Source organism: Dermacentor andersoni, chromosome 8 (assembly GCF_023375885.2).
Source record: "Dermacentor andersoni chromosome 8, qqDerAnde1_hic_scaffold, whole genome shotgun sequence".
NCBI classification, from domain to species: domain Eukaryota; kingdom Metazoa; phylum Arthropoda; class Arachnida; order Ixodida; family Ixodidae; genus Dermacentor; species Dermacentor andersoni.
This window is the reverse complement of record NC_092821.1, coordinates 56783502-56798066: the sequence shown is the minus strand read 5'-3', so window position 1 is coordinate 56798066 and position 14565 is coordinate 56783502. Positions and strand designations below refer to the sequence as shown.

General features: G+C 42.1%; 1 protein-coding gene across 6 annotated transcripts in view; it reads left to right on the top strand.

Annotated features, from left to right (window-relative positions):
* Positions 1-14565, top strand: part of LOC126526347 (uncharacterized) — a 185398-nt gene that overhangs the window by 121719 nt on the left and 49114 nt on the right. For all 6 annotated transcript variants that reach the window (XM_072289687.1, XM_072289689.1, XM_072289686.1 and 3 more), the window contains one exon: positions 5434-5478. In XM_072289687.1, coding sequence (XP_072145788.1) covers positions 5434-5478 — 45 coding nt within the window. The remainder of the gene's footprint in view (positions 1-5433; positions 5479-14565) is intronic.

The following is a 14565-nucleotide window of genomic DNA, read 5'->3' as shown; positions in this document are numbered from 1 at the left end:
TCTCTTATAACAGTGTTGTCAGATTGGCACAGTAAAACTTCATTTGGGCCTAGTTGGTACATAATTCTGAACTTAACGTTACAGCGCAGACACCTAAGACGAACCACAAAAAGCGCCAGTGTGTGTCGTGTCTTTTTGTGGTTCGTCTTAGGTGTTTGTGCTGTAATGTTAAGTTCAGATTGGCACACTTCTCTAAAAGATTTTTTTTTTACTTTTTATCCTTCCCAAGATGTTACGGAATGAAGCTTCCAAAAGTTGTCATCTCAACTAGGCCACATGTTCTTTGATGATGCGGTCTTCAGCACTGCCTGTTTTTTGCCTTTAATCGTCAGAAGTGAGCCCATGGTGGTTCTAAGGCTCTGTAAGCCTTGCACCAGCAGCATTGTCCAGGTGGAATATCAGTAAGGAAGTTTGGATGATGGCCATCAGAAGCCCACTTGTCATTATTCTGCCACTTTTGTTGCTTTTCTTGAGACTGCTTTTTCTTTCAATGTTATTGTGTTAAGAAATTTAAGCATGACGTATGTTTGGAGCTAAGGGCATGATCCACCGGCTTCAAAGTTCCTAGAGTCAGTCTGCGCAAGGAATTGTGAGGCAGTGCTGCTATTAAAAGCATGCACTTTCACCCGCTCTTAAAATCGGGGTACAATACAATGAACATTTTACCATCCCTTACGACTCTCTCTTAGCCACTATGTTTGCCTTTCGGTAATATGGGGGAAAAAAGCAAAGCTGAACTCTGCTTTATTTAGTCCACTCTGCCAGCTTGTCACAGTAAAAATGGCTCTGTTAGTGCCTACCAGAACTTTCATTTTCCTAATCATTTAATTTTGAAGTGCAATAAGTGTTTTGGCGTCTTCTGAACTTTTTGCTGCTTTAACTCTTGCACATGTCAATATTAATGAGAAATGATGTCCTCTTTACCTTTTGTAGTACCACAGTCTAGATTTGTCAGAGAATGCACTGTTATAGCTACGTTATTTCTACAATAACTGTATTGCACCTTGTTTAGGCACTTGTGGCTGATTTCCATGTATTTTTTATGTACTTCATAAGGTCTGTGCTTAAACCTGCAGCTGGATGAGTTGCTTTCTATTCTTACTGTTTGGTTTGTGCAGATAACACATGGGCAAGAAAGAATCAAAAACCAGTTGAGAGATTGTGCTTGCGTCGTCCATTTCTTCCTTGCCTCTGCTTATGCAATAAATTTATTTTATACAAAGCACTACTTTGCTTACTTTTGTTTGCATCTTCTAGCTTGCAAACCAATATATTGTGTATTTCTCAGTGTGGAAACTCAATATTGAAAATTCTTAAATTGGCATACTAGCCGAGTCATGTGAACAGATACTCCCATATGTTCCTGTAAAACCTCCATGATCATTGTAAAGAAATACTATGGTACTTTGAAAAGCCTCCCTCGAATGTAAAAAAGTATTCCCATAGCTTCCTGCAAAAGCTCCGTGATGGATGTAAACACATGCTCCCATAATTCCCTGCATAAGCTCCTTGATGGAGGTAAACATATACTCCCATATTTCCCTACAAAAGCTCCGCAATGGAGGTAAACACATGCTCCCATAGTTCCCTGCGAAAGCTCTTTGATGGAGGTAAACATATACTCCCATAGTTCCCTACAAAAGCTCCGCGATGGAAGTAAACATATACTCCCATAAGTACCTCCACAACCTCCGCGATGGAGGTAAACATATACTCCCATAGTTGCCCGCAGAAGCTCCGCGATGGAAGTAAACATATACTCCCATAAGTACCTCCACAACCTCCGCGATGGAGGTAAACATATACTCCCATAGTTGCCCGCAGAAGCTCCGCGATGGAAGTAAACATATACTCCCATAAGTACCTCCACAACCTCCGCGATGGAGGTAAACGTATACTCCCATAAGTACCTCCACAACCTCCGTTCAGCAGCGGAGTAAATCTTTTACTCCGCCTACCCGGAGTATATTTACCTCCCATCAGGGAATGCGCTAGAGGACAAGCCATTTACTCCCATCTCGGATCATTTTTGCTAACAGTGTAAATTTTTGAACACTACCGAAGTGTACTCATCCATAATTTTGTGCAACATTTTTTTGCAATCTATTCTGTCGTGCTCATTACCAAAGGACTTTAAAGTGGGCAAGGTGGTTCCATTATTTAAGTCTGGCGACGTACATTCACCTTTAAATTACAGGCCAATTTCTCTAACAAGTGTGCCATGCAAAATTCTAGAGCATATAATACACTCTAATCTCATCAAATTCCTAGAAACAAATTCATTTTTTTCATCTCGTCAGCATGGGCTCCGTAAATCGTTTTCCTAGGATACTCAAGTTATTTCATTTACACATGACATCTGTGCCGCGTTGGATAATAGATTTCACATTGACAGCATCTTCTTAGACTTTTCTAAAGCATTTGATCTCGTCTCTCACCAATTACTTTGTCTAAAATTAAATACACTTAACATTGACCGTAACATTATCTCATGGATCGAACACTTCTTATCCAATAGAACACGATTTGTCTCAGCTAGCAATTTTGACTCTTCCCGTTGTCCTGTCAGTTCCGGGGTGCCGCAAGGTTCCGTTCTCGGACCGTTGCTTTTTCTCATTTATATTGATGATTTGCCTAACTCTGTAGCGTCCTCCATAAGGTTATTTGCAGACGATTGTATCATTTACAGAGTAATATAATCAAATTCTGACACTCTAAAAGTACAATCTGATCTAGACAAGGTAACTAACTGGTGCGACACTTGGAAAATGCGACTTAACAGCCAAAAGTGCAAACTAATGAGGATTTCCCGCAATACTGCTTCGTCTAACATATCCAACTATCACTTGAAGAACTCCGTACTCGAAGAAGTCAGTTCCTATAAAAACTTGGGCGTCCACATAACATCTAATTTTTCCTGGCACACACGCATAAACCACATCACTAACAATGCTAGCCGTACGCTTGGTTACCTCCGTCGCAATTTCTCTATGGCACCCGCTAACTTAAAGCTACTTCTATACAAAACACTAATACGTCCTACGTTTAAATATGCCTCTTCTCTATGGGACCCTGGCTTGGATTACTTAACAAATGCAATAAAATCTAGACACAATCGTAGCGCGCGTTTCATTCTTACTAACTATTCTCGGACATCAAGCGTAACATCTATGAAGGCTACTTTAAACCTCCCTCTCCTCTCATCCCGTAGGAAGTTAGCACGCTTATCACTGCTGCACAAAATTTATTATTACAATCCGGAATTAAAAAGTGAACTTTTGTCCGAACCTGCATATATATTATCTCGTACTGACCATCGGCATAAATTGAGCGTTCCACACTGTTGCACGAACGTATATTTTTATTCATTTATTCCTAATACTACCAATGAATGGAATCATCTGCCGGCCTCAATTGTTGACATAACCTATACATCTGCTTTTAGAACTTTTTAGAACTACTATTGAAGAATACTTTTGTTAATCCGCATTTTCTAATTTTTTTCTTGTTATTATTATACTCTGTTATCTGCACATGCTCTGTATTTTGTTCCACTCCCTTCTGTAACGCCTTCGGGCCTTGAAGCTACTATAAATAAATAAATAAATAAATAAATAAATAAATAAATAAATAAATAAATAAATAAATAAAATGTTCAGTACGTTTGCAGACTAGATTTCTTCCGCAAGAATAGCAAATGGGCAGATTCAAGTGAGGAGCACTAATCGAATAGCAGAGGTTATTCGACCAACATTCGAAATTCGCACTACTGAGGCCCCCTAAAATAAAATGGCCCAGAACGACATCGATGAAGGTACCCACCATTACACTTCCTGCACATTTCCTTCAACTCCACTTGCATCCCACATTGTTATTCGAACGTCTTGTTAAATGTACCAGCTCTTTGACTTCTTTCCCTAAAACAATTAGATATTTTAAATGCCGGTTATCCATTCGTCAGGTATTTACACTCGTCAGACGTTGTGGCACGTACTTTCATATGCATTTGTATGTCATAATTTTTACAGGACTATCACACTTATGTATCTATCACTTTGTTCATGACGCGCCTACGTTAGACCAAATTTATGAAATGTTGTTGCCAATATTCTATCAAAACAGTTCTCTATATTTACATTCCGTGAGTAGGGCGCAAGTAACCTACATTGTTCATTGTACACAACCAGCCTCGTGTCCTTTGGAAGACGCGTACGCTGATAGATATATACAGTCAGATGCCTCAACAGCGAACGCCTCTATAACAAAATGATCTGTATACCAAAGGTTGAAAATGGTCCTGGCTGAATTTCCATCTTCCATATACGTTGTAAACCCCTTTAGCATGATGATCACTACAATAGACTTATATATAAGAGGAACTAATTTCCTTGTCACCGATGGCGTAATTGTTCTTTGACAAAGAACGTCATGTAGCGTTGCCACCAGTCAACTGCACTCGGCACTCTTATCACAAAAGGGAGAGACAATGAAGGCTTTCCAGAACGTGTCGATAACAGCGTCTATTAAGTCCAGCTGCACCGTTTCAGGAAAGGTTGAAATTCTACTAGGACTTGTTGTAGCACAGCAGTGGGTGCCACGAATGGCGAATACGTTGCAGTAGATGAAAGTATCTTGTCGTAATTGTAACTGACGACTGATGGTCTCATCGATGCAATCTAGGGCAAAATGAATGGGAATGTCAACAGAAGGTAAAGTTATCAAGAGCCTGTGAACAAACCTAGAATTTCGACGGCAAGGGAGGTGATAGCGGCTGTCGACTACCTGTAGCTTTATCTTGCGTAGCTCCTACGTTTTGTCATGGAGCACTGCCTGAACCCGAGGCGAAATAAGGCCGGCTGTAGTCACACTTTCCATCATACGAAAGGTGCACAAAACTATTACCCACTTAAAGGACTAATTCTTTTTTGAATTCATTTCAAGAAAGAAAGAAATAAACCAGAGCGAGGTTTGTCCTATTCAACATAATTGGATTACTGTATTGTGATTAGAGCGGAGCGCCCCCCCTAAACGAAGTGATCTTGTTAAGTTCAATTTCGGATATCACAGACACTTCATTTTAAATACGTTCGACTCTATACAGGATCCACATTTGCTTCATAGACCAAGTTCTGCTACTGACTACTTCTCTCAGGGATACCATTATCATTTTGGAATCCCATGCATTTCTGTGCCTAAGGGCCGCTAAATATTTGAGTATTTATCAAGATATTTACCAAGGTTTGCTTTTTCAGTGTTCTTACAGCGAGACACTAAAAACATAGTGGTAACGCCTACTCTGTAACGCTTACTTGCATTGAAGGTAACGAAATAAATAAATAAATAAATAAATAAATAAATAAATAAATAAATAAATAAATAAATAAATAAATACCTGAGGGAAATTTATTCACAGATGCTTCCTTTCTCTTTCAGGTTATACGTCGAATGTTGTCAGCAACACGCTCAACAGTCCCAAAGGTAATAACACAATTTCTACGAGGTGGACGAATACGCACCTCACATATAAGAGTCGGTTAGGTGCTGCCAATGCGTTGTGACGCCATAATGATTCAATGTGTATTACCGTTGACAGTGATCATGAAATAGGTTCTGCAAAATTTTTCACTTTCCGGGGGTATCTATCTAAGTATGCATTTATGTAAATATTAATGTTTCTGTGTTTGTATCTAAGCGTTTTCCCTCCTACCAGGGGTAGCCAATGGCCGAACGGGTAGCACCCCGGGCCTTCTTTGCCTCAAAATCAAATCGTGTTTTTGGCACGTAAAACCCCAGAATTCAATTCATGTCGGGTTCTTTTGGCTTCGAAAGCAACATGCGGATCAACTTGAATCACTTATTACGTGGAAACGTGCACATACGTGCAGCTCTCAACAAACCTCTTTCACGCCGTCATGATCAATGTATGAGCGCGACCAGGTAGCTACCGCTGTCCCAAGGAACTGTTTGGCACCGACTTGGAGCACCGGGTATCTGCCAATCGGTCTGTGCTGGTCTCAAATGAACCTTTTTGGTGCCAACTTTGATCAATAGGTGTCGACATGTAGGTGCGGTGCCGCCCTTCAATGAACGTCTTGGACACCAGCTTGCATAACAAGATATGTGCCACTGCGAATGTGCCGCTCTACAATAAAAAAAAAAAGTTGCGGCAGCACCTATCACATGGGACTGCCGATGGTAATGCGTTAGCACTGAATCAATATAGTGAGACCCTGGAAACGAGTTATGTATGAGGCCTGTATAATATAATGATTTATTTCCATCACCATTACATTGATGGAGGGGATGGGAATAAAAGCGATTGACGCTTGACTAAGTTCCCACCCCCCGTACAGCAGGTGAGCAGTGGCATGCGACGGCACCTCTGTCACGAGTGCAATTACAAAGTCAAACAAAACATTAGTATAAAAACAAGTATGCAAAATACACCATTACCTGCGTGTGTGAAAAAAATATAAACCGATTGAATAGAAATACAAGTACAGCAACTGAGAGCAAAAACGCTTACGAAACAGCGAAAGAACAGCAATCAAAAATGCGCTTATACCACAATTAGACACAAAAACGTTCACAGATGTCTAAATGTTGGACACTCAAAGGGACGCGTTAATGAGAAAGTAGTTGCGAAGGTTAGAGCAGCTAATACTTCCTAAGTGTATATTTTCATCAATTAATTTGTTAAGTAAGGATGGAAGTTGAATTGCTACCATTTGGCGCCCATAGTTTGTTCTTACTTTTGGTAATACCCAGTGTGGTTTTTGCCGGCGTGGATATGTGCAATGAAATAATTCAATCGGGGCTAAGTCAGATATATTACTTATGCATCTTCTTTGTTCTAGTTTGTAGGTGCGTAGTAGTCTATAGGCATGGAGGCTGAAAACGTTAATGATCTTGTTCTTGAAAAATAAGTTTTTTGTTGAGTGTCTACTTGGCAGGTTATGAAGTAATCTGAGGGCCCGTTTTTCGAGAGTTCCTAGTTTTTTCAGACCGGTTTGTGTAGCAGTACCCCATACTAATGAGCAGTAGTTTAGATGTGAGCGAAATAATGCATGATATAGAGAGAGTTTTACCTTTTGTGCGAGATAATTTTTGGAACGCGTTATAAATCCTATGGCTCTAGATGCCTTTAATGCTACATTGTCTATGTGGTCGTCCCACACCATGTTTTCGGTGAATGTTACGCCAAGTGATTTGAATGACCTTACTAACTCAATCTGGTCTCTGTTATAAAATAACTCGCCGAAATCACCGCATTTTTTATTTTTGGGACGAAAAAGTACTGCCTTTGACTTTGCAGTATTAACAGACAAAATATTTTTATCGGACCATACATGTATTTTTTCCAGGAGCACATTTGCATTTGTCCTTAGCTTACTACTGCTATCGTCAGATAAAAACAAACTCGTATCATCGGCGTAGATTATGAAACGAACATTAGTATCCACAGTGACGATATCATTAATGTACAGGTTAAAAAGGAATGGTCCTAAGATACTTCCTTAGGGTACGCCGCACGAAACTGTTTGTAAAGTTGACTTATATTCGTTTATCTGGACATACTGTCTTCTGTGCGATAGGTAAGATTTAATTAAGAGTAATGCTGCGCCTCTAATTCCATAACATTCAAGCTTCTGAAACAAGATGCTATGATTTATGCAATCATATGCTTTGCTATAATCTAAGAAAATCCCCAAGACGAGGTTCCTATGTTCAAAGTTCCTTAGTAAATATTCCTTCTGGTGTAAAAGAGCAAGTTCCGTCGATCGGTTTTTTCTGAAGCCATACTGGTTGTCAGAAAGTATACTGTGTTTCTTTAAAAAACTTTCAACTCGCTTAAGAATGAGCTGGAGATAGGAGCTGGACTCCACTTTCACGCTTTCCTAAAAACACTCGACACCTTCTGGCGCAACTGCCGAAAAGCCCGCGCGGGATCTCTCAAATGCACCGTTCTCCGGCATGACTAACAAAAAAAAATACAGCAAGTAGCTCTGATAACAAAAATCTCGACAAAAGCGACAGCATACAATAGAATTATAACCTATAAACGCTCGATAACACAACCAACAAATAATTATAGGAACACTCCAAGCAGGGTATCTACTACAAACCACAACAGAAATATTCACAAAAACGCACTATATATCCTAATAATACGAAAAATTCGCTTTGGATCGTGAACAATGGTAACAACCATGTGTTCTAGGATACATTTTTCTTCCATTTTGTTTGGTAATCTTTTTTACATGAAGGTGTTGTCCTTGTAGGATATTTAACTATTCAGGCATATGATGGCACAGAATGTGAAGGTTTCGGTCAGTACAGGAAAAGGCTATTAGCCAATTATCTCTGTTTCAGATTGAGTAGGTGGTTTTCAATGGTCTTCTCAAATGGCATAACTTAAAGAATTGGTGTTGTAATACGTAGACTATTTTTATATTTCATAACAATGTTAAATACGTCAGAATGCTGTACGGGCAGCACATTAAACGAGGCAAAAAATTCGCTTGTCTGAACGTCATGTGGGGCACGGGCTATATGACGAATGGCTTTTCTCTGCAATATGAGCAATTCATTAACCTTAGTCTAAGATATGTCCCTCCATACAAGGCTGCCGTAATTAATATGAGCAGCAAATATTGCAATCTATAGCATCATTTTAGTTGGGAGCATTTGTCTGAATCTACATAGCATGCGACAAGCTCTTGCGAAGTTTCCCGCCACGTGTTAGACGTGTGTATCCCAGTTTAAGTGCTGAATACGTCTTTGCCTATTTGCAACTTTCATTTGTTCGGAACCAAATTTTGCGGTGATATCTCGACTAATAAGGTTCTATGGAGGCGTAAATATTAGGGATTTTTTTTGGCAACGCCAACTTCTAAACCATTTTGTATCTCTCCACTGAAAAACGTTTGCTAGGGTAACATTTGTGGAGTGTGTGAGCCCATCGATACTAGTCAACTAGAAAAAAAAGGCTCTGGCATCTGCGTAAGTGACGCAATAAGCAAGTTTGCTAATGCTTAATATATCATTTATATAAATATAAGATTGAACCAGTACCAGTACACGGCGCTGTTACACGTGAAGTAGTATTTAATACACATGAATGAGATTAGTTAATCAGAACGCACTGTTTACGATGTCTTAAATATCACTAAGGAAGCTTACCAGAAACTCCACTAAACCCGTAGCGTTCTCATTCTGTAGATAAAATCATGTGGTCAATCATGTTGAATGCTTTTGAGATATCAATTTGGATACCAATTAGGATACGTTTCCCCAACAAAATGAATCAAGGAATATTTGACGCTCAGGCGAGGCTGCTGTGCTGTCCATTAGATTAATATTGCAATCGCCACCAATAATTACATGGAACTTATTCCAAGCTGTAAAATTCAACAGCGTCTCTAAAAAGATAACAAACGGTTTACGTTACCGTTTCGTGGGTGGTAAATGATAGAAAACAATTTATTTTCGCTCAGAGTCGTTATAGCTTCATAATCAGTGTTAACTTAAGAAAAGTTACGTCGCATAGCACATGCAGATTGTTAGGATAATAACTGTAGTACATTGCCGTGGTTGCTTAGTGGCTGTGGTGTTGGGCTGCTATGCACGAGGTCCGAATCTCGGCCACGGTGGCCGCATATTGATTGGGGCGAAAAGCGAAAAGACCCGTGTATTTATATTTATGCGCACGTTAAAGTACCCCAGGTGGTCTAAATTTACGGAGTCCCCCACCATGGCGTGCCTCGTAATCAGAAAGTGGTTTTCGCACGTAAAACCCCACAATTTAAAAACTGTAGTACACCGTCACCGTGGCGTTCGGTCCCCTTCAAGAAATGAACTCTCGTATCCTCGAATATTCAGAACATCAGCTACAGACGAGTACCGCGTTTCAGTAATCAGAATGACTTAAAACTTTGAGCTGAATTTGCTCACCTAGGGAATTGCAGTGCAAAACGCGGAGATAACTGTTGCCAAGAGGGCAGATTAAATCACTAGATGTAGACATAAAAAAATCACCGCCCAAGCACTCCGCACAGATGGTTACCCAGCGAAGCTGAAACGTGCGACCCCGGTGTTTATCACTGGGTTAGTCTCGACGATTCGTTACACGAGGGCTTGATAGACTGCTGGACCCAGGGTACGCCGTTGCTGCTTGCACTCGGCTGCACGAGTTTCTTCTTGTGCCTGGGCTGCAGCATCGGCACGGCGTAGACCAGCTCGTTCCAAGCTCTGCTCCTGGCATTGCTGATCGAAGGCTGCCTGCTCCAAAGAGTACAAATGACGCGTGGCCTACCCGCTTCGAAGCCGGAGAGAAACTGCTGCGCGCACGCTCGGCTGCGACAGTGAGCAATGACCTCACTACTGGCGCAGCTGTTTCAACACCACCTAGAAAGAACAAGGCCTCTTCACTCCTGTTCATGACGCCATGCTGTCTGGACCGACTGCCCTAGAATCTACTCGGGATGCCCTCGAGTAGGTAACAGTGATTTGGCGTCAGCGCTTTCTTCACGGCAGCCCTGTGTATGGAAATTTCAGGCCGAGTAGCGTGACGTCATAGATTTGAGTAAACAGGCCCTGTGCTATCTAGGTAGCGTTCACTGATCGTGCGCCTCTATTTCTCTCTATTTTGACAAATGTGCATGGGGTTCCTCTGCAGGAGTTTTCGGCGTACAGGCGACCGACAGACGGACGGACGAATCGGCCAGCCATATTATAGCTTACCTCTAAAAATTACCAAACAAGTTCAAACGAGCAAGCCGTAGGCCCCAAGGGGAGGCGGCTGAATAGCAGATCTTTTCCAGGCGGGATTCGCCGTCAATTAGGATCACGTTTCACATTTCAATTTTGCGCGCGTACACTTTGCCGTTCTGGAGCAATGCGAAACGCCAGTTCATCTCTCGTTTCTTAGCTATTGTAATGCCAAGCAACTTTTACATTTTCAGGCGCAGATGTTTACTGATAAAAACTGTTCAAAAAACAATGCCTTCTAAGAACCACACAAGTATGACGCTCGACCTTGTAATCCCTGCGTTCATTTTGCCTTAAGATAAAACGTGCAAAATGGCATAATTAAATATTATGCAAATTCATATTTGTGGATGCGTGCGTGCATGCGGTGCGCAGACGCTTTTTTTCTTCTTCTTTTTCTGTGGCACATGCGCTCTTTATGGCAGTTAGGGATAGGCCACAGAACTTCACTTCTAGCACTCTGTTATATGAAGGCTTCATTCGCGCACAGAAGTTTTCCCTGCTAGAGTTGTGGGCAACGAAGTTTGTCTACACGTAATGCCACTTATATTATCCGAGATTTACTGTATAAGTGAAGGAATCCAAGCTCGTCATAATGATTTTTGAGATGTCAGACATAACGCTAGTCGCAGATATTTTTTTAAGTCCCGTTTGGTCCAAAAATAAAACGTACATTCGTCAACGACAATATATCTGTACCTTAAGTGCAGATGCGCAATTCAGGTAGTGGTACTGCTGACAGCCAGATTTACAGTTAATCGCGATTAAAGCGAGCTTGAAAAACGGAGGATGGAAGACACCTAAGGGTAGGGGGCGTCACAAGCTTAGCCATAAAAATATTTAAAAACAAGTTCAGGGGAAATACGCCCTATTCCGGTGGTGCGAATTGAACCAATAATTTCAACCCGCTGAGCGCATAGAATGAACAACGCATGACGAGGGCGCCACGCGCTGTTAAAACACTGCGCGTACCGCGCAGTGTTTGAAAAAGCCTAATAGTGGTGCCGGGCCTACTCCTGAAGACTCCTTCCACAGTTTGGCTCTGGAGTGAATATCGTGGGACGACATCATGAAAGGCTGGCTAGCCGAATCTAGGTGCTCGGCGTGCTCCCTGCTGTTTGGATTATCCATACCTCAAGGCACCAAGTGTGCGCGCGAAAGCTACATCGGCGACGTTCCATAGAACTACGATTCACAAGAGCAGTTCCGAAAGTCCGCCGCACCTCGTTCTTGGGGCAGGTTGTTCTCGAAACTGAAGATTTGCGATGGCCGCTCCCTTCACAGAGGCAACAGCAGTACCCTTCATCATAGGCAATGTGACAAGCGTAGATTAGCTGAACGAACAGCGAAGGACTAGTGCCATGATATCAAGTCACACTGAACGGCAGCCACCACTGCTACCGGACGGATTCTCGAGCGCCCAAGCAAAACGGGAGTGTTCGAACGAACGCTGAAAGGAAATGCTAACTGCTCTGACGATACTTATTAAACTGCAGAAACTCTGACAGCAGCGAAATCGCTCTTTTCTCGCAACAACGCATCCTGTAGCGCGCTTTTTTTTTACCTTATCCAAAAGAGAGAAAGGCAATGCTTACACGGTATGCACTAGACTCGCAAGTGCCCAGATCGCGCTTCGCACCGAACCTTAGGTCACTTCCTTTCCACGCCTGCTTAATTACAAACAAACAAAATATATGGACGAAAGGGGTGCTTCATCTTTTTTAAGCCCTCATGTAATCTACCCGGTATTATATTCCTGTCCCCGCCACGAATTCAGCTTTTTTTTGTTGTTGTTGTTGTTGAGGTCGGCAAAATAAACAGAGCTCACTCAGATTCACTAAAGAAAGTATATTTTTGTTCAGGGCTCACTCGGGCTCAGATTCACCGAAACTCGGCCGGGCTCACTCACGCTCAGAAACACCACACTGCAACTCACCCAGGCGCACTCGCACTCATACTCGGTAACTCGGCCAGGCTCACTCGGACTCAGACCCACGAAAATTTTGCTGAGATGGGCTCACTCAGATACGCACTCATCGGTTGGTCTGAGTCTGAGTGAGTCAACTGATGAGCGAGTTTTCCGACCTATGGGCGTCACTAAACGTAAATAGTAAGTTTATCGAATAGCTCACGGTGCTACCACCGCTTTTATTTCTTACGAGCATAAAGCTCACTTTTCAACGCGATCACCAGGATCGGCGCACCTGGTGGCAGTTTCTGCACTCAGACGTCACGAAACCTTGGATCATAGACCTATAACGCTTTGCTGTAAAATCGGAGGTGGCGGGGGGGGGGGGGGGGGGGTAGAGGTTGGTGGACGAAAGCACGTATCAGGTTACGGCCGGAAGTTTCGCTCGGCTTAATGACCGGCAGGGAAGCGAAGACTCGGGTGAAAAGTGACGCTGTGCGTGAGGACTTTATGTCGCCCGCCCTCTGCCAGCTATGCACACAGTCTGCCTTTTCCGTACTTGCGTTTCGAACAACATTTTTTTTTCTTTCCTTCATTTGCGGCCGTGGGCACTTATTGTAAAACGCTGCATTTTTCGTTGTTCCCTGCCTTTATGTAATGAAAAGGGTCAGACGCGATATGCAGAGTGGTCATTTTTAAGTTTTGCGGAATTCTGAAAAAATGCCTGTGACAGATCACATAATTCTTGTCCTCGAGCTGAATTAATCGAAGCGGTGGACATAACTAGCACGAGAAATCGGAACACATATTCCGATAATTATCAGCAGGTCACTAATTCTTAATTCATTACCTTGCGACAAGTATTGCAATTTATGAATTGGTAGCAGAAGAGCTTACAAGACGTATCTTCTTGAAATGAATTTCCAGGATGACACAAGTTCCGAAATAATATTTCCCAAAGGGTGGGATGAAATACATGGGCGTTCCAGTTACGTTTGTTCTTCACTGCATAATGGAGCGTTTTATTAAAAAAGTCAGTACAACTACACTGCATATTTACAAGTTTGGTGGCGCATATCTTCCACCTAGCGCCATTCTGGAAATTTATTCAAAGTGGAGAGGTACGTCTTGCAAGCTCACGGGCTACAGTGCACAAATTGTAAGATTTGCTGCAATATAATTAATTAAATACTAAGTAGTGTATTTTGTTGATTAATTGAGTATTTGTTTTCATTTGTCAAGCAAGCAATGTCCGCCTGTCTGAACAATTCAGCTCAGGGACTAAAATTATGGCGTTCTGGAAAATGATCACTCTGTATAGAGTCAAGAGAAGAGCCTGTTAAGACATGCGTATTGCTAAGTAGTTCATCTAGCGTAAGTAGTGAGTTAGGGCTTGTTCTGCTAAATTATTTCGCACCGCTGGAACAGCTTGCTGTCATTCTCTTCATTAACCGCCGTGGTTGGTCAGTGGCTAATGTGTTGCGCTGCTGAGCACGAGGTCGCGGGATGGAATCCCGGCCACGGCGGCCGCATCTCGATGGGAGCGAAATGCGAAAACACCCGTGTACTTAGATTTAGGTGGACGTTAAAGAACCCCAGGCGGTCGAAATTCCCGGAGTCCTCCACTACGGCGTGCCTCATAATCAGAATGTGGTTTTGGCAGGCAAAACCCCATAATTTAATTTCATTCTCTTCATTGCTACCCGATCGTTACCTAGAATTCCTGGCACTGCTAACCTGAAACGTGCTGTTCAGTAATGAAATTAAGAAAATGTGCTCGAGACACCCGCAAATTACTACGTATATAGAGCTGCAAACACCAATGCATGTGGCATGTCGTCCTCGTCTGAATACAAGACTTCGCTTATAGGCTGTCACTTCCTACA